Genomic DNA, 26,416 nt, shown 5'->3' with positions numbered 1-26,416 from the left:
TTGGGGCAGTGGGGGTGTCAGGGAGTTGCTCAGGAACAGAAAAGGCAGGTGCCTGCAGATAGCTTTGCCTATGCCATTGCAGTCCTGCTTCACTGTGCTTCTCCTGGCACCCCATGGGAAAGAGCCCCTTCATCAGGGAGAAGGCTGTCCTGACCAATGTGGAACAGATAACCATTCAGAGATCAAATTGCCAACATCTGCTGGATCATCGAAAAAGCAAGAGAGTTCCAGAAAAACATCTATTTCTGCTTTACTGACTATGCCAAAGCCTTTGACTGTGTGGATCACAATAAATTGTGGAAAATTCTGAAGGAGCTGGGAATACCAGACCACCTGATCTGCCTCTTGAGAAACCTATATGCAGGTCAGGAAGCAACAGTTAGAGCTGGACATGGAACAACAGACTGGTTCCAAATAGGAAAAGGAGTATGTCAAGGCTGTACATTGTCACCCTGCTTATTTAACTTATATGCAGAGTACATCATGAGAAATGTCGGGCTGGAAGAAGCACAAGCTGGAATCAAGATTGCCAGGAGAAATATCAATAACCTCAGATATGCAGATGACACCACCCTTATGGCAGAAAGTGAAGAGGAACTAAAAAGCCTCTTGATGAAAGTGAAAGAGGTGAGGGAAAAAGCTGGCTTAAAGCTCAACATTCAGAAAACAAAGATCATGGCATCTGGTCCTATCACTTCATGGGAAATAGATGGGGAAACAATGGAAACAGTGTCAGACTTTATTTTCTTGGGCTCCAAAATCACTGCAGATGGCAATTACAGCCATGAAATTAAAAGACGCTTACTCCTTGGAAGGAAAGTTATGACCAAGCTAGATAGCATATTAAAAAGCAGAGATATTACTTTGCCAACAAAGATCCGTCTAGTCAAGGCTATGGTTTTTCCAGTGGTCATGTATGGATGTGAGAGTTGGACTGTGAAGAAAGCTGAGTGCCGAAGAATTGATGCTTTTGAACTGTGGTGTTAGAGAAGACTCATGCGAATCCCTTGGACTACAAGGAGATCCATCTAGTCCATTCTAAAGGAGACCAGTCCTGGGTGTTCATTGGAAGGATTGATGCTGAAGCTGAAACTCCAGTACTTTGGCCACCTCATGTGAAGAGTTGACTTATTGGAAAAGACCCTGAAGCTGGGAGCGATTGGGGGCAGGAGGAGAAGGGGACGACAGAGGATGAGATGGCTGGATGGCATCATCAACTCGATGGGTGTGGGTTTGAGTGAACTCCGGGAGTTGGTGATGAACAGGGAGGCCTGGTGTGCTGCGATTCATGGGGTCACAAAGAGTCGGACATGACTGAGTGACTGAACTGAACTGAAGTGAACCATTCAGACAACCAACATTTACGGGACCTAAGATATAGGTCCAAATTGGTCAGAACAGCCTTCTCCCTGTATGAAGGGGTCTTTCCCATGGGCTCCCAGGAGAACCATTCAGACAACCAACGTTTATTGACTATATCTTAGGTCCAAGTGCTCCCCTTGTGGCTCAGTTGGTAAAGAATCTGCCTGCAATGCGGGAGACCTGGGTTCGATCCCTGGTTTGGGAAGATCCCCCGGAGAAGGGAAAGGCTACCCATTCCAGTATTCTGGCTTGGAGAATTCCATGGACTATATAGCCCATAGCGTCACAAAGAGTCGGACGTGACTGAGCAACTTTCATTTTCACTTTAGGTCTAAGGCCTTGTCCTGGACACTGTAGGACACATAAAGACACAGACTGAGTCCCTGCATTCTAAGAAGTGCCAATCAATTTAATAGAAGATAAGAGGCATACACTAACTGGTTCTGACAAGTGCCATGGGAAAGACAGGAAGAAGTGGTGGGAGCTCCCTGGAGCATCTGAACTGAGCCTGGGGAGACAAGGAGGACTTGAGCAGTTGGAGACACAGAATGAGAACGTGCAAAGACAGTGAGCACAGGCAGGAGGGAGGTGTGTTCTGCAAGCACCGCAGGGTCACTGAGAAGCAAGAGGCTGTCAGTGACGTTGGCAGGAAGCACAGGGCTGAGTTCTCTCCATCAAGTGAAGGAACTCCCCCAGCTCCTTGAGACTCAGCGTCTCCATCTACACAGTGTAAGGGTTAAACAACACTGGATGAGAAACTATGGTGATAGGTTGTTATTTCCCTACATATTCCTCCAAAAATGAGTTGTCAATTACAATTCAACAGGGAAAGTGTGTCAGTTTTATTATTGGACAGGAGGCCAACCCACAACCAAGAATATACGTCTTCAATTCATTGGAAAAGGTTTACTTCCCTCTCAGATAATCCACTAATTCTTTTGATATTGGAGCAGTTAAGAAACTTGAATTCTGAGTCCTCTGTTTGTTGTCGTTTGTTTTCCAGTTTATAAAAACTTTGCCAAAAGGTAAGAAACATCTCTTTGGTGAATCTGGGGAAAATGAGTATTCTTTAAAAAAAAGTTTCCTAATTTATTTTTAAGATCATTTTACTCTTTGACCATTACAATCTACTAGAAACAGCAGTTTTAACACATTTCCATTTGCTATGTAAGGTTTGTTTCCTTGTTGGTTTGTTCTGTCCTCAAATAAGTTCTCTTAGGTTTGGAATGGACTTTCTGGTTTGGGAACTCTTGAATGTGATCTGTAGGATCTGTACTATCTTTGAGAGGCTATCTGTCTGAACTGGGGAGGAGGTCTTCTTGCTCTCACACAGCAGAAATCCCACACTGATCAAAGGGGCTCTTATGTGATGTCTGGAAGGGGACAGCTAGAACTGTCTGCACTAGGAAAACAGCAGCTCCTCCTGACCAAGCTTGATTTCATCCACATTTTAAGGATATTTAGGCAAGTCTTTCTCTTGATATTTAGCTATCATGGACCAGAATCCCTGTTATGATGTACACCTTTTTCTTTTAAACGCCAGAATGTTATTTGCTGAGGGTAAAGAATTTCCTCTCCTCTCCACATAATCTTCATAGAGAAGATATGTTGGAAGTTAGTTTTAAAGGAGGGTGATTTTGAATGGAGTTGGCTTCAGACTATACCACAAAACTATAGTAATCAAAACAGTATGGTACTGGCACAAAAACGGAAATACAGATCTATGGAACAGCATAGAAAGCCCAGAAAAATAAACTCACACAACTGTACAACAAGAGAAGCAAGAATATAAAATGGAGAAAAGACAGTCTCTTCAATAAGTGGTCCTGGGAAAACTGGACAGCTGTATGTAAAAAAATGAAACTAGAACATTATCTAATACCATACACAAAAATAAACTCAAAATGGATCAAAGACCTAAATGTAAAGCCAGACATTCTAGAACTCTTAGAGGAAAACATAGGCAGAACACTCTTTGACATAAATTGCAGCAGTATCTTTTTGGATTCACCTCCTAGAGTAATGAAAATAAAAAACAAAAACAAACAAGTGGGACCTAATTAAACTTAAAAGCTTCTGCACAGCAAAGGAAACCATAAACAAAATGAAAAGACAACCCACAGAATGGGAGAAAATATTTGCAAATAAAGTGATGGACAAGGGATTAATCTCCAAAATATACAAACAGCTCACTCAGCTCCATGTTAAAAAAAACCCAACAATCCAATTTTAAAAAGTGGGAAGAAGACCGAAATAGACATTTCTCCAAAGAAGACATGCAGATGGCCATAAAACACATGGAAAAATGCTCAACATCACTAATTACCAGAGAAATGTAAATCAAAATTATAGTGAGGTATCACCTCATACCAGTCAAAAAAGGCATAATCAAAAAAAAAAAAACCCTATAAATAATAAATGCTGGAGAGGGTGTAGATAAAAGGAAAGCCTCCTACACTGTTAGTGGGAATGTAAGTTGGTACAACCACTATGAAGAACAGTATGGCAGTACCTTAAAAAACTACCATATGATCCAGCAATCCCACTCCTGGGCATATATCTGGAGAAAACTATAATCCAAAAATATACATGCACCCCAAAGTCCACTGTGGCTCTATTTACAACAGCCAAGACATGGAAGCAACCTAAATGTCCACTGACAGAGGAAGGGATAAGGAAGATGTGGTACATACATACAATGGAATACTTCGGTGGTGGTGTTTCGTCACTAAGTCGTGTTCACCCGGCCATAAAAAATAATGAAATAATGCCATTTGTAGCGATGTGGATGCACCTAGAGATTATCATACTAAGTGAAGTAAGTCAGGCTGAGAAAGATAAATATATGAAATCACTCATATGTGGAAACTAAAACAAGATACGAATGAACTTGTTTACAAAACAGAAACAGACGTACAGATATTGAAAACAAACGGACAGTTATCAAAGGGGAAACACGGAGGGGGAATAAATCAGGAGCTTGGGATGAACACAAGCACACTACCATATATTAATATAAGATAACTGATGAGGATCTACAGCACAGGTGATTCTACTTGATATTCTGTGACAATCTATATAAGAATCTAAAGTAGATTGAATATATTATGTATAACTGAATCACTGTGCTGTACCCCTGAAACTAACACAACACTGGAAATCAGCTGTACTTCAATAAAATTAAACCACCAAAAAATAAAGAAAGAAGGGTGAATTGGGCATTGTGAGAAATGAGTCTGGGAGGAGGAGCAGGGAATAAATACAGACAGAACTGGCTCTGCAACTGTTTAGCTCTGTGACCTGTAGGAAGTACTTTGTTCTTCAGTGTTGGGGCTCTATCTGAGAGAATGAACTAATGACACATTCCTGGTGCTTCACAAAACACCAGTTCCCAAGAAGGCACTTGCTCTCTGGGTGTTTGGGACTTTGCAGTTGACTCTGGGTGAACACCTTCTACTTTGTTCAAAGCACTGTGCTTTAAACTATGGATAGGATAACAAACAAAAGGGAGATGGCTGCTCTTTTCAAGGAGCTAATATACAATTTTCTGTGTGTTGAATCACTTCTAAATTGGTTAAATAGAGAGGGCTCTGGGGGTCAGGATGAAGATATGACACTCCAAAAGGTAAGTCTGTAAGATTTTTAAACAAAGAGATCTTGTCTCTACATAGCTCTAGATAACTAGGGTGTGTTCTGATATGTGGAGTTAGCATATTAATTAAAAGTTGTGTGAACTGATTATTCTGAGCATTTTCAGAGACCCTGGGAGCTGTATCCTTCATCAGATCCTCTGCAATTTTTATAAAAAGTGAGTGCTATTTTGATTACTCTCTCTCTTCCCTCATCCCTCCCCACAGACTGTTGTTGTTCAGTCACTCAGTCGTGTCTGACTGTTTGCTACCTCATGGACTGCAACACGCCAGGCTCCCCTGTCCTTCACTATCTCCCAGAGCTTGCTCAAACTCATGTCCATTGAGTCGGTGATACCATCCAACCATCTCATCTTCTGTCATCCCCTTTTCCTCCTGCTCTCAATTGTTCCCAGCCTCAGTGCCTTTTCCAATGAGTCAGCTCTTCACATCAGGTGGCCAAAGTATTGGAGCTTCAGCTTCAGCATCAGTCCTTCCAATGAATATTCAGGATTTCCTTTAGGACTGACTGGTTTGATCTCCTTGCAGTCCAAGGAACTCTCAAGAATCTTCTCCAACATTGCAGTTCAACAGCATCAATTCTTCAGCGCTCAGCCTTCTTTATGGTCCAACTCTGACATCCCTACATGACTACTGGAAAAACCATCAGATCAGATCAGTCGCTCAGTCGTGTCTGACTTTTTGCGACCCCATGAATCGAAGCACGCCAGGCCTCCCTGTCCATCACCATCTCCCGCAGTTCACTCAGACTCACATCCATCAAGTCAGTGATGCCATCCAGCCACCTCATCCTCTGTCATCCCCTTCTCCTCCTGCCCCCAATCCCTCCCAGCATCATAGTCTTTTCCAATGAGTCAATTCTTCGCATGAGGTGGCCAAAGTACTGGAGTTTCAGCTTTAGCATCATTCCTTCCAAAGAAATCCCAGGGCTGATCTCCTTCAGAATGGACTGGTTGGATCTCCTTGCACTCCAAGGGACTCTCAAGAGTCCTTTCCAACACCACAATTCAAAAGCATCAATTCTTTGGCACTCAGCCTTCTTCACAGTCCAACTCTCACATCCATACATGACCACAGGAAAAACCATAGCCTTGACTAGATGAAACTTTGTTGGCAAAGTAATGTCTCTGCTTTTGAATATGCTATCTAGGTTGGTCATAACTTTCCTTCCAAGGAGTAAGCGTCTTTTAATTTCATGGCTGCAGTCACCATCTGTAGTGATTTTGGAGCCCAGAAAAATAAAGTCAGCTGCTGTCTCCACTGTTTCCCCATCTATTTCCCATGAAGTGATGGGACCGGATGCCATGATCTTCGTTTTCTGAATGTTGAGCTTTAAGCCAACTTTTTCACTCTCCTCTTTCACTTTTATCAAGAGGATTTTTAGTTCCTCTTCACTTTCTGCCATAAGGGTGGTGTCATCTGCATATCTGAGGTTATTGATATTTCTCCTGGCAATCTTGATTCCAGCTTGTGTTTCTTCCAGTCCAGCGTTTCTCATGATGTACTCTGCATATAAGTTAAATAAACAGGAGCCTTGACTAAATGGACCTTTGTCAGCAAAGTGCTGTCTCTGCTTTTTAATACGCTGTCTAGGTTTGTCATAGCTTTTGTTCCAACAGACCTATTATTTCCCAATTTATATGCAAATACACATTTTACAAACAGTTTTTTTCAATTTGAAAGTTATAGATGTGTTTTCTCCAGTTTCTTTCTTTACCTAATATTGCCTTGTGTACAGTTAGAAATGCTTTCAGGTGCAAGCCACAGAAGATACAATAGTAATCTAATTATCTCAAGTAACAAGTCTACTAATAACAGTTCCAGGGCTGGCGCAGTTTGGAGGTCATCAGGGTCCCAGGCTTGCTTGCTTTCTATTCTACTGTCTCAGTGCGTCGGCTTCACACCTTAGAGCTCATAGCCATGACTGATGCTGTTCCCTGTGCTCCATTTAAGAATGGCACCAGGCAGCTGGTGCCCCATCTTTGTTTTCCAGGAGAAAAATCTTTCCTAGAAACTCCACACCATGGTAGAGTCTCCTTATATGTGTTTGGCCAGAACTGTGTTACTGGTTGCCTCTGGCTGCAAGGAGATAGGAAGGTTTTTGAGGAAGTGCAATGGGATAGCGTGGCTAGAGTATAAAATTGAGCGACTATGATTTATCCCCTAAGGTAGGGCACATAGCCACTGGAACAGAACTGGGACTCTGTTGTACATGAAGAAGTAGAGGATGGTTGTCACAGAGACAACAATTGTGCCTGCCCCAGCACTGAGGGGGACTCCGACACAGGTGTGCAGGGACCACGATTTAAACCAGGGATTCTCAAATATCACCTGCTTACATCAGAATCATTGAAAGACGTTTAAAAAGTGCCAGGAGTGCATTTCTATCCTCACTGCAGCATTATTTACAACAGCCAAGGTATGAAGGCAACCTAAGTGCTCATCAATAGATGAACAGATAAAGAAGATGCAGTATATATACACAATGGACTACTACTTATCCAAAAAAAAAAAAAAGATGAAATCTTGCCATTTGTGGCAACATAGATTGACCTAGAGGGTATTAAATGAAATGTCAGACAAACATTATATGATTCACTTACATTGGGAATCAAAAAAACCAAAGCAAATGAACAAACAGAAATAGTCACAGATAAAAGAGAATGAACAGATGGTTATCAGAGCAGAAGAAGATAAGATAAGGGGGATAAGAGAAATAGGTGCAGGGGATTAAAAGGTAACAAATTTTCAGTTACAAAAAAATGAGTTCCGTGTATGAAATGTGTAATTAATGTGGTGAATAGAGTCAATAATCTTGTATTTTATGGTGACAGATGGTAACTAGACTTATCATGGTGACCATTTTGAAATGTAGAGAAATACTGAATCATTATGTTGTATACCAAGAACTAAGTGAGTGCAACAGATCAGCAATATTTCAAAAACATGTAACTCACAGAAAAAGAGAACAAATATCTGATACCAGAGGTAGTAGGTGTTGGGGAGGGGGAATTGGAGGAAGGCAGTCCAAAGGCACAAACCTCCAGTTATAAGATATGCAGGTAGTAGGGATGTAAAGAAAGGCAATGCCAAGGAATGCTCAAACTACTGCACAATTGGACTCATCTCACACGCTAGTAAAGTAATGCTCAAAATTCTCCAAGCCAGGCTTCAGCAATACGTGAACCGTGAACTTCCAGATGTTCAAGCTGGTGTTAGAAAAGGGAGAGGAACCAGAGATCAAATTGACAACATCTGCTGGATCATCGAAATAGCAAGAGAGTTCCAGAAAAACATCTATTTCTGCTTTACTGACTATGCCAAAGCCTTTGACTGTGTGGATCACAATAAACTGTGGAAAATTCTTCAAGAGATGGGAATACCAGACCACCTGACCTGCCTCTTGAGAAACCTATATGCAGGTCAGGAAGCAACAGTTAGAACTCAACATGGAACAACAGACTGGTTCCAAATAGGAAACGGAGAACATCAAGGCTGTATATTGTCACCCTGCTTATTTAACTTATATGCAGAGTACATCATGAGAAATGCCGGGCTGGAAGAAGCACAAGCTGGAATCAAGACTGCCAGGAGAAATATCAATAACCTCAGATATGCAGATGACACCACCCTTATGGCAGAAAGTGAAGAGGAACTAAAAAGCCTCTTGATGAAAGTGAAAGTGGAGAGTGAAAAAGTTGGCTTAAAGCTCAACATTCAGAAAACTAAGATCATGGCATCTGGTCTCATCACTTCATGGGAAATAGATGGGGAAACAGTGGAAATAATGTCAGACTTTATTTTTGGGGGCTCCAAAATCACTGCAGATGGTGACTGCAGCCATGAAATTAAAAGACGCTTACTTCTTGGAAGGATAGTTATGACCAACATAGATAGCATACTGAAAAGCAGAGACATTACTTTGTCAACAAAGGTCCGTCTAGTCAAGGCTATGGTTTTTCCAGTGGTCATGTATGGATGTGAGAGTTGGACTGTGAAGAAAGCTGAGCACCGAAGAATTGATGCTTTTGAACTGTGGTGTTGGAGAAGACTCTTGAGAGTCCCTTGGACTGCAAGGAGATCCAACCAGTCCATTCTAAAGGAGGTCAGCCCTAGATGTTCTTTGGAAGGAATGATGTTAAAGCTGAAACTCCAGTACTTTGGCCATCTCATGTGAAGAGTTGACTTATTGGAAAAGATTCTGATGCTGGGAGGGATTGGGGGCAGGAGGAGAAGGGGACGACAGAGGATGAGATGGCTGGATGGCATCACCAACTCGATGGACGTGGGTTTGAGTGAACTCCGGGAGATGGTGATGGACAGGGAGGCCTGGTGTGCTGCAATTCATGGGGTCACAAAAAATTGGACACGACTGAGTGACTGAACTGAACTGAGGGATGTAAGTACAACATGATAAAGATACTGGCAATGGCCCCCCACTCCAGTACTCTTGCCTGGAAAATCCCATGGGCGGAAGAGTCTGGTAGGCTGCAGTCCATGGGGTCGCTAAAAGTTGGACACGACTGGGCGACTTCACTTTCACTTTTCACTTTCACGCATTGGAGAAGGAAATGGCCACCCACTCCAGTGTTCTTGCCTGGAGAATCCCAGGGATGGGGGAGCCTGGTGGGCTGCCGTCCATGGCGTCGCACAGAGTTGGACACGACTGAAGTGACTTAGCCATAGCCATAGCTATATGTTATAACTGAAAGTTAAAGTCCTAAGAGTTTTCACACAAGAAAAACATTTCTTTTTCTATTTCTTTAATGTTGAGTCTATGTGAGATGATGGATGTTCACTAAATTTATTTTGCTCATCGTTTCATGATGTATATAAGTCAAATTATTATACTGTAGACCTTCAACTTATACAGATCAGATCTGTCGCTCAGTCATGTCCGACTCTTTGCGACCCCATGAATCACAGCACGCCAGGCCTCCTTGTCCAACACCAACTCCCGGAGTTCACTGAGACTCATGTCCATCGAGTCAGTGATGCCATCCAGCCATCTCATCCTCTGTCGTCCCCTTCTCCTCCTGCCCCCACCTATACAGTGCTATATTTAAATTACATGTCAATAAAATTGGAAGACAAGTAAACAGTAAATAAATAAATAAGCCCTGTGACTAAAACTGAGTAAAAAAAAAAAATTAAAAGTGCCAGAGGCCTGGACTGCACCGACTCAGGACTGTGCCATAGGAATTTCAAAAGCTCCTGAGGTGATTCTGGTGTGCACCAAGACTGAGAGCTCACTGGACTCATCTCTTAGTTTCTGTGAACACCAGTCAGCAGTCTATGATGGTACTAGGATGCTAACAGCATTTGCCACATTGGATAGGTGTTTGGAGTGCAGGTACATAAAGCTCCAGCTCAAGTCAGCACATAATGATGCATAATACGCTTTGGATCTCAGGCTACCCTCCCGTCCTGACAGACTGGTTTTAGAGGCAGATGCTAATTTTCTCCAAAGAAACAAGGGCTTTACAAAATAGTGAGGAGTGAACTTGTTGATTTTGGCTACTGTACTAGCTCTCTGTTGCTGCAGTAACAAATTACCACACATTTATCAGCTTAAAACAGTACCAATCTGTAATGTCACAGTTCTGTAGGTCAGAAGTCCAGACAGGCTCCTGCTCCGGGTCTCCTATCCGGCAGCTTGGGTAAAAAATACACTTCAGGCTCACTGAGGGTGATAGCATGACTCAGGCCCTTGCAGCTGAGGACTGAGACCCCGTTTTCTCACTGGATGTCAGCTGGGGTTCGCTCTGTGGCTAGAGGACATGCACGTTTATTTTCACGTGGTCCCCCTTAGCTTCAAAGCAACAACAGGGTGTCAAGTTTATCCATACTTCAGATCTGATGTCCTTTTCTACTCTGGTTGGAGAAAGCTCTCCATTCCTAAAGGCTCTTGTGATTACACTGAGTTCATCTGGATAATGCCAGATAATCTCCTTGTTTTAAGAAAGTAAACGATGATTCTTGGCACTTTTTTTTTTTTTCACACTTTACAATATTGTATTGGTTTTGCCATACATTAACATGTGTCTGCCACGGGTGTACACGTGTTCCCCATCCTGAACCCCCCTCCCACCTCCCTCCCCACGCCATCCCTCTGGGTCATCCCAGTGCACCAGGCCCAAGCTTCCTGTTTCCTGCATCGAACCTGGACTGACGATTTGTTTCTTGTATGATGTTATACATGTTTTAATGCCATTCTCCCAAATCATCCTCCCCTCCGTCTCCCACAGAGTCCAAAAGACTGTTCTATACATTTGTGTCTCTTTTGCTGTCTCACATACAGGGTTATTGTTACCATCTTTCTAAGTTCCATATATATGCGTTGGTATACTGTATTGGTGTTTTTCTTTCTGGCTTACTTCACTCTGTATAATAGGCTCCAGTTTCATCCACCTCATTAGAACTGATTCAAATGTATTCTTTTTTTTGGCACGTTTTTGCCTAGGAACCTTCTATGAATGTGAAAATGTTCTTAGTAATGACAGACAACCTCATTGCAGACTGCTTTGTATACAGCTTCCTTTGGTTTACACAAAGTGGATATTAAAATTGGATTTTGATGCCAAAAAAAAAAAAAGAAAGAAAGTAAACGATGATTTGGGCTTCCCAGGCGGCTCAGTGATAAAGAATTTGCCTGCCAATGCAGGCGATGTGGGTTGGATCCCTGGGTTGGGAAGATCCCTTAGAGGAGGGCGTGGCAACCGACTCCAGTACTCTTGCCTGGAGAATCCCATGGACAGAGGAGCCTGGAGGGCTACAGGCCATGGGGTCACGGAGTCAGATACGACTGAGCGACAGCACAGCACGGCAAACTATACTTTAGCACGACAGAATCACGCAAGTGCTATTTCCTCAGATTCACAGGTTCTGGGGGTTAGGCTGGGACACTTTTGGAGAGGGGAAGCTATTTTACAAATTCTATCTACTGTAACTGCCCATCTGCTTCACAGTTGAGCACTCCTTTACCCCAGAGGCCCTCGTTCATTCTTCAATCGTGTTTTCAGCAGGTATTCAGCAATCCCCAGGTAAGTGCTAGTACCTCTCATGTCTTTTACTACAGCTCCAACAGGTACAATTTAGCTCACGTATTAGGTAAAAACCAGGGCAGGAATGATGTCAGCTTCACATGTGTGCCCTTTCATGGACACAGAGGAACAGCAGGCTGACCTCACCTCGAGGTGTCAGAGGTATCAGGCAGCCAAGCCTGGAAATCCCAATCAGACACAACGTGATGAACAAAACGAAACAGTTCGCCCTAAGGGCAAAGTGAATGACACTGACGGGTGAGCAACACCAGGGTTTCAGAGGTAGTTATGAATGGAGACAATTTCAGAACTGAGTGACCCTGGGCAATCTCCATGACCATCCTAGCCACTCTGCACAGGCAGCTCCCAACTTTCCTGCCTACTCAATTCACTTTTCTCAGAAGCCCAGATTGGTTCAGAACACTATTCTTTTGAGCAAAGCATACCTGGGAGTTGTTCAGAGCAATCTAAGGGGTTCCCAGGCAAGTATTGTTTTAAGCTTCACTCTCAGTCTTTAAACTGGGAATGTTTTAAAGCATTGAAAAATCAAAGCACAAATGGTGAGGGAGTGGGAAGAAGGTCTGGATACTCTTGAAGAGCCAAAAGAAAACAAAACGATAAAGGACTGAAGACAGAAGCCACAGGTGAGCTTTCATGGCTAGATTTTTACTGAGATTCTTTAGTGGACACTGCTACAGTGGATTCTGTAGTGAGGTGGGGTCCAGTCTCCCCTGCATGTCTGAGGCACCTGTTATTCCCCAGCTGCTGGGAATGAGAGCAGCTGATGGTTCTCAATCAAGTTCCAAGAATTACCCTCAACTGAAGACAGCTACCTTGTCCAAAATCATGCCGTTTCCTTGGGCAGTCCTTATCCAGTGACCAGCTAAATAGAGGTTTCCTGGCTCTCTGAAAGTGCAGCGTTCCTATGAAAGCTTTTATAAGCTGAAATGGCATAATGCAAACAACCAATTACCTGGGGACACATCTTGCTAACAGATGCACAAAATAAATTGAGATGGAGCACAGATGCTCACAGACACAGTTCAAAACGAGGGTGGTGTGATGCTGAGATACTGAGTGCAGTCCCTGGGGAAGGGCTTGGGGCCATGCGCCCCCTCTCAGGAGGGTGTGCTCTGTCTCTGTAATGGCTCCATCGCAGCAAAATCAGTGCTGTGGAATGGTATTTTCACTTTTCTTACCTTCTCCATAAAAATGAAAATCTTCTTTGGATTTCTGTGTGTTAGCAAGTGAAAGTCGTTCAGTCGTGTCCGACTCTTTGCGGCCCCATGGGCTATATATATATAGTCCATGGAGAAAGGCCAGAATACTGGAGTGGGGAGCCTTTCCCTTCTCCAGGGGATCTTCCCAACCCATGGATCAAACCCAGGTCTCCCACATTGCAGGCGGATTCTTTACCAACTGAGCCACTAAGGGGAGCCCAAGACTATCTTACCAGGGAAACAGGTACTAATATAGGTGTCTTGTAAAAGCAAAGTGGAGGAGAGCGACTTTTAAAGCGGGGGATACCTGCATTGGTATCTAAGGGCCAGGCAGCCTTGCCCCAAGTGTACAGAATATGAAAGACTGAAGGGCCCACCCTCCTCCAGGGGATCTTCCTGGAGAGTTTCCCTGTTCCCTCTCCCTAGGTGTGACTCTCAAGGCCACTTACCATCTACCTTTTTGCATGCTCTGCTCAGGTCAGCAGCAGATCCTCACAAGTCCCATTAATCCTGACAATAGATTGTTCACCAGAGGTCACCCAAGTGTGTGCGTGTGTGTACAGGCACGCAAGAGTGTGTTGTGCTTAATTCAAGAAAGAATGGGCAAATGATCTGGCAGTTTAACATATGACTGGAAAATAAATTTGTTGTATTTTAAAATTGCATTATGAGCTTTGCTTTTGCTTTTTTAAAGCCTCAATTTCACCTACCAAAAACGGTACTGAAAGCTAACAATGAAAAGGTGAAAAATCCAGAGGTGCAGAAGTTGTAAATATATTTTGACTCTGTATGTTCAAGTCACATGCCTGATGTGATTTCAGCTTGACAGCACAGTTGATTGGAATTATTCACCAATACTCCCATTCACCACCCTGGTCTTGATCTTAGAGTGGAGAGATGAATTGAAAGCAAAAAATAAAATTACTAGTTGGAACTGTATGAGTATTAAACGATGTCCAGGAGACAATCTTACACGAAGAACTGCAAGAATAAAGAGTATTGGGGGAAAATTCAATTACATATTTAGTTGAAAATTAGAAAGACATTGAAGATTGAGAAAGCATGAATTATATCTATCTTTTTATCTCCCACAGAGGCTTGCAGAGAGTAAGTCATCCATAAATATTTGCTCAACTAAAGGATCTAAGATTGTGACTTCATTACACCTTATACCACACCCATCTGCTGTGGTTATAATCCAAGAGGTTTGGGCTAGGTAACATTCCTCTAGCCCTAAAGCAAGCCATCCTATTATGCCAGTTTTTCTTATAGCTTAGTGTACCTTGACTCTAGAAGCCGGATTGTTTCTTGTTGTCATTCTTTCTCATGTGGAAGAGAATACTAATTGACGGGCTTAGAATTAGGGTATTAGGAGATCTGAAGTCTCTATTACCACACCCCAGCTGCCTGGGTGTGATTCTGACTTATATTAATCTAACAAAATAAATCAAATGTTTGCTGACCTTCTGTACACAGAATAGCTTGGGTGAACCTTGGGAAGAATTACCTATGGAGAGATGAAAGAAGAGGTAACCATGACAGCTCCTGATTTTAACGTGATATGCCATGGGGTGAGGTTAATTTTTAATTCTTAGGTGTGAGAAGTACAGTCACTTTTAGAGGAAATCACTAACATCTTTCTATCCTATCACATAAGGTGGAGTCTGGAGAAAACAGTGTCAAAGTAGACCAATCTACTTTAATTTCATTTAAAGAAAACAAACTCACTGATGATAATAACTGTGCTTTTGGGTAAAATCACCGCCTTATATTTTCACACCTTCTATTTCCCTTGCTTCACTTATTTGGATTTCAGTAATGGCAAGAAGTCTGGGTAATTCTACATCAAAAGTTCTACATGCAAACAGTTAAAAAAGAAAACTCTTGAAAAGATACTCTGATAAGTGAGTTTCAAATAATCTATGTGGTGATCTAGAGTTATTAGAGAGCAAATTTATTTACATTATTATGAGATAATCAATTAGCCCTAAATGAGGTCACTTGTGATCTTAAAATTTGTGAGCACCAAGTAATTTTTCATTTCATCCCACTTTTAAGTCAGTAAAGGAAACTGGGTCTTGGTGTTTTTTGAAACTGCAGACTCAGATTAAATTTCACCACTCAGTTCTGCTTTACTTGTTGAGTCACTTGACTTCTGAACAGCTTTCCATCTGGTAAATCTGAGGATTTAGTAGCCTAAGAGTGTAAGGACAATAAAACATGAAAAGAAAGTCTAACTTAGTAAAATTATGAGACTCTCAGATGGAAAATAACACCAAATGTCATTATTACTTACAGATTGCAGAAATAGCAGGGCACATGTCTAATTTAGGATCACTAAGGAAACACACGTGATTCACTCATTATTTCCCAATTCTTTTGTTCTGCTTCCACTTCTAAAATTTTGACACTTTAAAGATGATGAAGATTTGAAAGTGGCTAATTTTTAAAGAGGAAAATGATATAAATGAAGTTATCAAGCAACCTCTGTTAAGTTTCAAGGTTGATGACTATTATAGTGAAGTGAGCATATAGCTGAGATTGGATCCTAAGACCAGTTTAAAACCCTTACTGCAGTGAGACAGAACAGGTACAGGACTGAGCCTGGCATGCCTTCACCTGGCTTTGGCTGTTGCTGCTCCACATGGGATTTAAGAATGAACAACACAGACTTCACGAAATACACTGAAGTCAGATTACTGGCTATTTCCACATGGGGATCACAAATCCAGACACACTCCTCTGGGTAAAGATGGGATTTCCTCTGAAGACTTGGGCTTCCCTTGTGGCTTAGCTGGTAAAGAATCCGCTTGCAATGTGGGAGACCTCGGTTCGATCCCTGGGTTGGGAAGATCCCTGGAGAAGGGAAAAGCTAACCACTCCAGTATTCTGGCCTGGAGAATTCCATGGAGTCACAAAGAGTTGAACACGACTGAGCGACTTTCACTTTCACAGATTACTGGGTATTTCCACATGGGGACCACAAATCCAGACCACACCCTTCTGAGTGAAGACGGGATTTCCTCTGAAGACAGTGAATGTTTTCCCTATCAGTTTCCCAGGAGAGGAATCAGTTTTCCAGCAGGAAGTGAAGTGTGAGAGCTGTAACCTGGGGTGAAGGAAGAGCTTCTTTATTTTACACAGGGTAGATGTCAATTGGGTGGACACTCTATAAAACGTAGCGGTATCTGGAATGCTTCTAGTGGGGGTAGTTCAGCTACTCCTGGTGCTTTGGAAATAAGGCAAGGGAAAGACAGTCTGGTGAGTGGCAAGAGGATCCCAATCCTTCTAGGCAGCTCTCATAAACTATTCTCTGCACCCTTTCTTCTGTTATTCTGGAACATCCAGGAACATCTGGCCTCTGCTCTGCTGCATAAGGGAGAGGACAAGTTCCTTCCTCAGGACCAAACACGGTGGTAGGTGGAAGTCACAGCACAAGACGACAGCACACAGAGAAGCTGGCAGCAGCCAACCAGAGGGGAAGTCTCCGCCTCACTGTTTCAAATAAAACAGAAAAATACTTGTGATCCTGTTCCAGAGGGATACCTCTGCCACGATGAAAGTGCAAGTCGCTCAGTCGTGTCTGACTCTTTGCGACCCCATGGACTATACAGTCGTCTCCAGTCCAGAATACTGGAGTGGGTAGCCTTTTCCTTCTCCAGGGGATCTCCCCAACCCAGGTCTCCCACACTGCAGGTGGATTCTTTACCACTTGAGCCACAGGGAAGCCCACGGGTGCCACGAAGAGCACCACTCAAAGCCTCGCGCACCACTTTTGCCAGACAAGATGATACCAACTTGGGGTTAAAAACAGGAAAGCAGATTCTCACTGGTTTTCAAATACTGAAAAAAAGAAAAGGCACCTATATTTTTGGAGAGGTAGGTTCTAGAAGGAAACGTTTCCATACAAAAGAGAAAATTCTAGGATTCTGATGACATGTATTCTCTGAGTCCTTTCTACTAGTTCTAGGAAATTATTTCTTCCTTCTCCTTTCTGTTGATTCTAGGAAGTTTCTTCAGCTGGTGGGAGGGAACTGAAATTCACCAAAAAACACGTGATTAAAAAAAAAAAATCTTTAAAACACATCTGCTGATAGGAAATGGGGGCAAAAAAAAAAAAAAAAGCCGAAAGAAACGAAAGTACTGCTGCCAATGGGAGGAAAAGAAAAAAGCAAAGACATGGGATGAGAGAAGCAAAGAACAGAGGAAGGTTCAAAGAACCAGAAATTCAAAGGCAAGAAGTGAGGAAAATTCAACCAAGTGAGTAGGTTGCAAACATTAATTTTTATGAACAACAAATCATTTCTGTGCCTAATTATTCTAAGCATATACCTTCATCTCATCAAATAAAATTACTACATAAATCTTACCAGTATGAAAAAGTAACAAATAATACTTTAAAGAAAAAATTCAACTATTAAAATACTCACACCTTTCTAGTCTTATCTCTCAAACACATGTCCACTGAACAGTACAGTTATAAGGATGATATTCTTGCATAAAACTGAAGAAAGAAACTGAATCATTAGTTCTTTTTCAAACTCCTGCCTAGATTTTACCATTGCTCTACAATCTGACAGCAACAATGAAATTCAACCCTAAATGTTACAAGGAGTATGATTCCAGTGCTACAGGAATAGGAGGAAAGACAAGGAGGTGAGCCTTCACATATGCCCAAAGCATGATTAAGCAGAGGTGGGAAACAATATTATTACTATTTTTTCACATAGGAGGAACAAAGAACTTCATAGATATAAATATCTTTGAAGTATATAAAATGTCTGTCATTCAGGTTAGCTCAAAGATTACCTCTTCAGAGGTGTTCCCTGACCCCACACCCAGAAAATTCTTCTACCATATCACAGTTTTATTTTCCTAACACCACTCTGAACCATGGTGTTCCTTCATCTACTACCTTGTTTATTGCCTCACTGTAGAATTAAGGCCCTATGGGAACAGAAACCTTATATATGTGGCTCACCTCTGTATTTCTAGTACATTCTGGGCACAATTATTAAATAATTAGCTGAATAAATAAATTTCTCAAGTGTACATGACAGATAAAAGCATACCAAGAAATAGGAAAGCAATCTTTTCTTTTCATATGTTCTTTCTATAACATATATGTATACCTGTAAACATACATACACAGATACACACTTACCTGGACAAAAGCATAAGTGTTTCTGTTTTTTTTAATGTAGATTATTCAAAATCAGAAGTGGAATGTTTTGTTGCTTTAAAGAAAAATAACATGTTGCAGTAAAAATTATTTAAGCCTATTTAAATTGAATAACTGATGGGAAAACTGCTTAATATTTTTGGTAAAATAACCCCAAAACTACCCGTTAAAGACAATGTTTCTCCCACAACTTTTACATCAGTTAAAAATAATCAGATAAAGCAGCTTTAAAATGGTAATTTATTTTATGCAGTTTTTTAAATCCATTGTTTAAAAATGTTCAAAAGGCACTTTAAAAAACATTTAAAAATACATTTTTTCTGACTTATTGGTGATCACTTAAAATAAGCAAGTCACCAGACATTTTAAAATCATTCATGATACTATTACGTTACATAATTTTTAAATTCCAAAACACAAACATTCTCTGGGCAATATAACACACTGCTTAGCAGTAAGATTAGTTCCCCTCTAATAATATACTTTATATGGATCGCTGCAGGGCCCTGTAAAGTTATTTAAACTTTGCTGATATAAACTAAAAACTAGAGAGGTAAAGGAGTTGAAACAGAGCCCTATTCAACTGTGAAACTAGTTTTAGAGTTGGTTTCTCTAAATAGAATTTATAAAATTTCTCATTCATATCTGAACTAAAATTTCTATTTCAACTCCAATATATAAACATAAGCCATCTTTTTAATTAATAGAGGTTATATTTAGTCCAACATAAACCACAGGTTGTCTCCCAGATTTCTTAAGTACGCTTCTGTGAAGCCTACTATAAATAAGCAGTGAAATGAGGCAAATGAGGGTTTTTTTTTTTTGAGAAAAAGGGAAGTTGGGGAGTGGAAGAATCCAAATAATTTAAAATAATTTTACTTCATTTAATTGAATATCTAAAATTAGTTTAAAATTGTAGACTTTTAAGTAGGTCAAGTATCCTGAGAGCCAGCAGGCATTGTTCTTAGACAAACTTTTACTTCCAATCTCATAGGGAAACAATATCAATAGGTATAAAATTATGTAAGTGATATATACAAACTCTAATCACTAAGAATAGCTGAATTAATCTTGTGAGGGCAGCATTAGGAGTAATTAGAAAGCGGAAGTTAGTTATCAAGGAAATAAAGATGGGCAATAAATACAAAGAAGTAGAAATTGTCAATATTCTAAAGAAGTAAAATATTCTAAAGAAATGAAAATTAAATGAATAAAAGGGTGGATTTCATCTAATCTATCAAATGAGGAATTTTTCAAGCCTCAGTCTAGTAATAATACAGTATAACAGGCTCAAGGAAGTGAAAAATTAATACTTAAAACAATTATGAAAATAACCAATTAGCAAATTTAATGCTCAAATTCAATTACCATACTTTTAAAAATATTAAAAACTGGTCAGTCATTTATTTCCAAATCTTCTTACATGTAACAGGAACTCCTCTGAAGTTCAAGGCATTTGAAAACAACTGAACTCGGGGAAAAAATCTGCTTTGTATCATCTACAAACTTCCCACTTGCAATACAAGTATACTGTTATTGGAGAACAAAAGACAGTGAAGCCTGTTTTAAGACCATACTAAAGTCATTTACCCAGATGACAAAAACCTTCATTTAAAAGAGAGTCATTATCCTCATCAAATCTGGTTTTATGTGCTCTATTAAATACTTGGAGAGTTTTTTGCTTTACTACGTCCTATAGGACAGTCAACTGATCCTTGAAAGTGATGAATTTTGATAGAATTAGCAGAAAAACATTCTGCATTTTATATAATAGTACTTTACTATCTCTATTGAAAATTTTTTTTTACCACCAATTGTGGACATTTTTGATGACATTCATTTAGGTATGCTTTTAATGAATTAATGTGTACTTAACTAGCAATTACTGAACATTTTCTGCCCTAATATGAAACTACTAAACTTCATATTTTACTGTGGGCCCTGATATTAGTCACCCTGAAGCAGCTAAAGGATTTTGTCAAACAAATGATTCACTGACCTTTTATATTATCTTTAGTCTCTTACTAAATATATTTATATTATCTTTAGTCTTTTACTAATATAGTGTGATTCTATATTAGATCCATAGTACAGAACTACATTATACTATGCTGTATCTAAATTTTGAAAGATAACCACACTTAAGGGGAAGTAATCCTCAGTGTGTTATAAGGATGATTTGCATATGATCACCAGGTTTAGTGGGGAATTGGAGGGCTTATTTAAACATAATTATTTGCATATGATCACCAGGTTTAGTGGGGAATTGGAGGGCTTATTTAAACATAATTATTTGCTTCCACCACTCGAGTTTCAGAATTCAGCAGGTCCGGGGTGAGCTCCAGGACGCATTACTGACAAGTTCCCGGGTGATGCTGCCACTGCGGGTTGGGACCACTTTGAGAACTGGTGCCCAAGGGAATCTGGGAGAAGGCATACTTCTGGGTCCCAAGAAAGAATCAAAATTTCTGGAATTGGGGTCTTGAAACCTCCAGTTTAACAAGTTCCCAGGCAAAAGTATATGAACCACAATTTAAGAATCATTATGACAATTTGGCTGGTTAATTTGACAACTACTGGCCAATGTATCAGATGTCACATGTCATTAAGTAAAAATGGAAGTAATGTTACATGATTAACCTCAAGGCTGACATGGTGCAAAGAACACACAGGCTCTGAATATAAACCTTAGCTCTGTTACTTACTAACTTTCTGACAGTGGAAAAATGACTGTAGTTCTCTGAGCCTCAGTTTTCTCATCTATAATATGGGAGTAACCCCCAATTTGTGAGGATTAACACAGAGTATCTAAGCACATTACCTGGTGTATAGTAGGCATCAAATAAAAACTAGCTATTACTTATTATAAGAAATGTATGAAATATTTCCTTTGATATCCGATTTCATTAAAGCAGATTTCTCACTCATGTAAAATAAATACACTCCAAGGTAAAGAATAATAAAAAAAACTTAACACTTAGCACTCCACACTCTGGGACAAACAGTGTTCTTAAAACCCATACACATAGTCACTCATTTAATCCTCATAAAAGTCCTGTGAGGTAGGTAGTATTCCTGTCCTGTCCCTAGTCTACAGATGAGGAAATTGAGGCACAGAGTTAAGATTAAGTTAATTGCTCAAGGCTACAAAACCAGTGACGGAACAAGAATTTAAACCCAGGTGGTCCCACTCCAGACCTCAGGATTCATCACAATGCTGATTTCATATGAGTCAATTTTAAGGTTTTTGGATGTTTATGGTAAACAATTTATAATTCTAGTACAGAAAAGTAGCATATATGGACTGCAAGTAAATTCATATTCATACCAAGGTAAAGAGTTGCTCAAAGAATAGAACGCCTTGAAAGTTTGGCAGCTGATATCACCAAGAAAATAACAAAACACAATTTAATAGGTAAAAACTAGGGTAAGTTTTCACTATGTTGACAGAGTAATGCCATCATTAGCCACTAGGATGAACAATCTCTCAAATACACAACACAAAGAGGTCTTGGTTTTGACATATTTTGGCACAATAAATATAAACCATGTAGCTAAGCAGCAGAATCAATGGCATGACAGCCACATAAAATGAGCATTATGATAAAACATAAGAGAAATGTAAATTATTTGTAACATTTAAGATAATCATATAGAAGGTGTATTCTGTTATGATACACTCAGATGATAGTTGCTAAAAACAACTAAAATTTAACATTTTCTTTCCTTCCAGAAATTCTTTAAATAGAGGGTTAGATGAAATAGAGGGTTAAAATTAGAATGAAACATTTATGTGTTTTTGATGACAGTCTTGAACGGGTATTCTGGTCTATTCCAACTGTCCAATGACAAAAACAATCATCCTCAAAGAAGTCAGCATCAAAATTCAGTGTTACTCATAAATTAAGCATTTGGTCTTTTAATATTTGACACATTTCAGTTTGTTTAAGCATTCTGCATTTTTTAATGTTTTTAATTAACTCTGGTCAAAATCTTACAAATTACTTAGCCAGTGTAACTAACAGCCACCTCAGAACCGAAAAATGAATCTCAAATCTCTGCTTTAAACAAGTTATGCAAGGCACAAACAAGTTCTCATCTCTCAACAGAATGAGAAAGAAAGGAACTATAATTATGTATTTGGACAAAGTTTTAAATAATCAATTAAAAACGTTACTTAGTGATTCCTGAGAATAGCACTATTATAAGAAATGCATCTCCAAACAGCATTAAATTTACTATTCATTAGTTACCCATAATTAACAACGGGTAAAACTAGGAATAAAATATTTTAAAATGCATGTTTATAGAATGCTATTAATGCTTTCAGTAAATAAATATTAATAGTTGAAATGGCATTTGAGAATGGTTAAGCATGTTTAGAAAAGAGGCAATGGGGACTCCGCAGAAGATTAACTATTAGAATGAAGTATATAATACAGTCAAGGCCCATGATAATTTCAAAATGTGGTTTTATTAATGCACTTAAAGACAAGTGCCATTCTTATTCTACCTTCTTCTGGAAGAAATACTACCAATTATAAATAGTCACAGCAAATTTTCATTAGACAAAAACTGTACGTGTGTGTGTCAGGGGGTGGTTGGTTCATTTATATCATACTGCGAATATAAACTCATGTTCTGAGTCTACAGACAACACTGAGCAACAGTATTTCCTTCTAAATTTTCTTTAAGGCAGATCTGTTTAGCATCGTGAGTTACTAACATGGTGCAGTGTAGTTTTAGCAAATTTAACTTTTAATTTCCCAGTGAAAGTAATACATGTGGTCAGGAATAGGCAACAAATCTCTCTTCTAGTCCCTCTGCCTGGCCACCATTTTAAAAACACAAATTTTTTTTTATACATATATATATTACTGTATCAAAACACATTTTAACAGACTTCACAGCGCACTTAAAGCTTCAGTTTACAGTCATTCATACGAAAGGTTTCTAACATGGAACGTTCACTTGGAAAGAATTCCTCACTGGGGTTCCAGTGTTCTCGATCAGAAGTGGAGAGGTTCTTCTTCAGTGCAACACTAGGCATTTTACCTCTGTTCATTTATGTTTTTCTTTCAAGGGCTCCTGATTTACTTTTGTATCTTCATTTTTGTATATCTGACTTACTTCCTTTAGCATCTTCTCAGGTAAGGCAGGTTGATATCTGTATAAATAACCATACGGACGAAGATGATAAACGAGGTATTCTAACTCATACATAGTTGTAGGATCAACATAGTGAAAAGAAACTGCAAGATCGGAACAGCAACCAGGACCCTAAAAAAGTAGCAGAAACAGGCATTATTAATAAATGGCATATTATTACATACAATATTAACATACGGATAAAAAAGGAAACACTAGTTTTAACAGAATCAAAGCATTAAAGCTGGCAAACTAAAGCACAGCCACATGCTTTATTAGACCCATGAAAGAAACCAAGCGTTTTCAGAGTTCCCAACAATGTAAAACCAAACATGAAATTGCTGAAGTATATCTAACTGAAATAAAATTCTCTCATACCCTATAGATTAGCGCCCCTCCAAAAACACCAAACCTAGAAAACCATGAGACTTCTTCAAATGAAAGAGTCAGCTATACAAAGGACAAAGTTCTGTTTCTCCAAGTTTTGCTTTCTCTTCATAATTTTCTCATTATAAATTTTTGCTTGGCTCAGCCTGAGAAAGACACCTTTAGAACATTGACTACAAAGCCTTGCCCATAATGTATCTGAAAGCTAAAACTTCATCGATACATTAACCCAAACAATCTGGTATTTAAAAGAGGAAGTGCTAAGTCATACCTAGGTTTGAGCCCGTATTTTGCCTACTAGTGTATAATCTGGGGCAAGTTACTTAACCTCTATAAGCTTCAATTTCGCCACGTGCAAAAGAAGATGGTTACTTAGAGGAGACAATGTGTATAAAATGGCTGGTACCATGCTTTACCTGTGGTAAATACTCAATAAATGTCAGCTTACACTGTCAGAATAATCACATTCAGGTGGCCCTCAGTTAAACTTTTGTTCAGTTATATAATTCTCATAGATTTCTGAGCTGGCATGAGAGCAGTTAAGTCAAAGAAGACAGAAACAAAATAACAACAAAAATACAAAAGCAGGAAAGAATAAAAAAGGAATAAAAGAGAATTTAAAAAACTGGTCCCAGAATTAAGTAGTCAGAAACAAGGTCATTCTAGGGTCAAAACTGGCATCTGGAGACTGTTTCACTCAGATAACTCCAAGAAAACTTAAGACTATCTACCGTCTTTGCAATGACCCACGGAGAAAAACAGTCAGGCAAGTTCCCAGAGAAGATTCATAGTGATCCACTAAATCAAACATTTAATAATTCATGTTTGGAAGTATGCAGCTTACAATGCAGTAAAAATCATAAAGAAATTGTCCATTGTATTTTCTCTGGCCTTTTCTCTAAACTCCTTTGAAACAAACACTGAATAGATGGGTTTCTTGGACCAACATGTAGACACTGAAAAATTATCTGGTGTCTACTTTTTACATTTTTAGGGAATTTAAAAGTAGAAATAAATATGAAAAGTAAACAGATAAGTCAACTTGTGATTATCAAACCAGTTCTATTCAGTAGATATATGTAACCAAAAAATGCAGCAGTCATACTTAAAAAGTAGATAGAAATAGGTGAAATTAATGTTTTAACTGAATAAATCTGTATTATTTTAATATTTAGATAGGTGATCAATATTTTCTAAATTATTGATGAAATCATTCTTTTTATTTGTGCTAAGTCCTTGAAATCAAGTATGACTTCTATTACTGGGCACATCTAAATTTCAGAAGTCATACTGCAAATGCTCAATAGTCATATGTGGTTAGTGGCTACTATAGTGGCCAGTGCATAGTAAACTTGGAGAAGGCAATGGCACCCCACTCCAGCACTCTTGCCTGGAAAATCCCATGGACGGAGGAGCCTGGACAGTCCATGGGGTCACTGAGGGCCAGACACGACTGACTGACTTCACTTTCACTTGTCACTTTCCTGCATTGGAGAAGGAAATGGCAACCCACTCCAGTGTTCTTGCCTGGAGAATCCCAGGGATGGGGGAGCCTGGTGGGCTGCCGTCTATGGGGTCGCACAGAGTCGGACATGACTGAAATGACTTAGCAGCAGCATAGTAAATTAAAGAGTAGAACAAAAGCGGTTAGTATTAAATTCCTGGATTCTCTCTGGAAGCAATTTTATATAACTCTGAAATATTATAATAATATCTTGCTTAGATTTACTGTAGTAATTATGTTATACTCCATTGTGCTGTTTTTTTTTTTACTGGATGGCCAGGATAGCTGCTTAATGATAACGGTTTTTTATTTATTATTTATTTAGTTAATATTTATAAGCAATAAAAGGCAATATAATAAAATAGTTATAATCCTTAGAAACAAAGTACCTAGTTCTTTGCATATGATCATGGATACCCCCAAAACTCAACAGAGTTGAGTGAAAAATCACCAGAAATAAAAAAAAATCCAGGAACAGAGCCAGATTTTAAAGATGTTCCAGTGTTCTTGCCTGGAGAATCCCAGGGACGGGGGAGCCTGGTGGGCTGCCGTCTATGGGGTCGCACAGAGTCGGACACGACTGAAGCGACTTAGCAGCAGCAGCAGCAGGGGAAAAAAAAGAGCTTTCATATATATACACATATACACACTAGTTTAAAAGTATTAAGCAAAGAAACCAATTACAAGAGTAACAAAAATTCTAAAAACCTAAGGAGATATTTAAGAAGTAAAGATTTACTTGAATAGAACTATAAAAATTTACTAAGGGACCTAAAAGGAAATTTAAAAAATAATGGGGAAAGATATCCATTGTTCCTAAAGTAATTAGTTTATGCACAAGTATAAAACTTGAGAGTTGCCAAAACAATTTAAAAGAAAAAGAGAGGGAGCAATAAAGGAGAAAAGACACAGTCTTAGAT

General features: G+C 39.5%; 1 protein-coding gene across 5 annotated transcripts in view; it reads right to left on the bottom strand.

Moving 5' to 3' along the window:
• Positions 1-18,678: 18,678 nt before the first annotated feature.
• The window catches only part of C1GALT1 (core 1 synthase, glycoprotein-N-acetylgalactosamine 3-beta-galactosyltransferase 1), a 49,927-nt gene continuing 42,189 nt past the window's right edge, over positions 18,679-26,416 (bottom strand). For all 5 annotated transcript variants that reach the window (XM_006074583.4, XM_006074582.4, XM_025290883.3 and 2 more), the window contains one exon: positions 18,679-23,737. In XM_006074583.4, coding sequence (XP_006074645.3) covers positions 23,519-23,737 — 219 coding nt within the window. In that variant the 3' untranslated portion in view covers positions 18,679-23,518. The remainder of the gene's footprint in view (positions 23,738-26,416) is intronic.

This window comes from Bubalus bubalis, chromosome 8 (genome assembly GCF_019923935.1).
Source record: "Bubalus bubalis isolate 160015118507 breed Murrah chromosome 8, NDDB_SH_1, whole genome shotgun sequence".
Taxonomy (NCBI): domain Eukaryota; kingdom Metazoa; phylum Chordata; class Mammalia; order Artiodactyla; family Bovidae; genus Bubalus; species Bubalus bubalis.
Note: the sequence above shows the minus strand (reverse complement) of the source record. Positions and strands in the feature narration are given on the sequence as shown.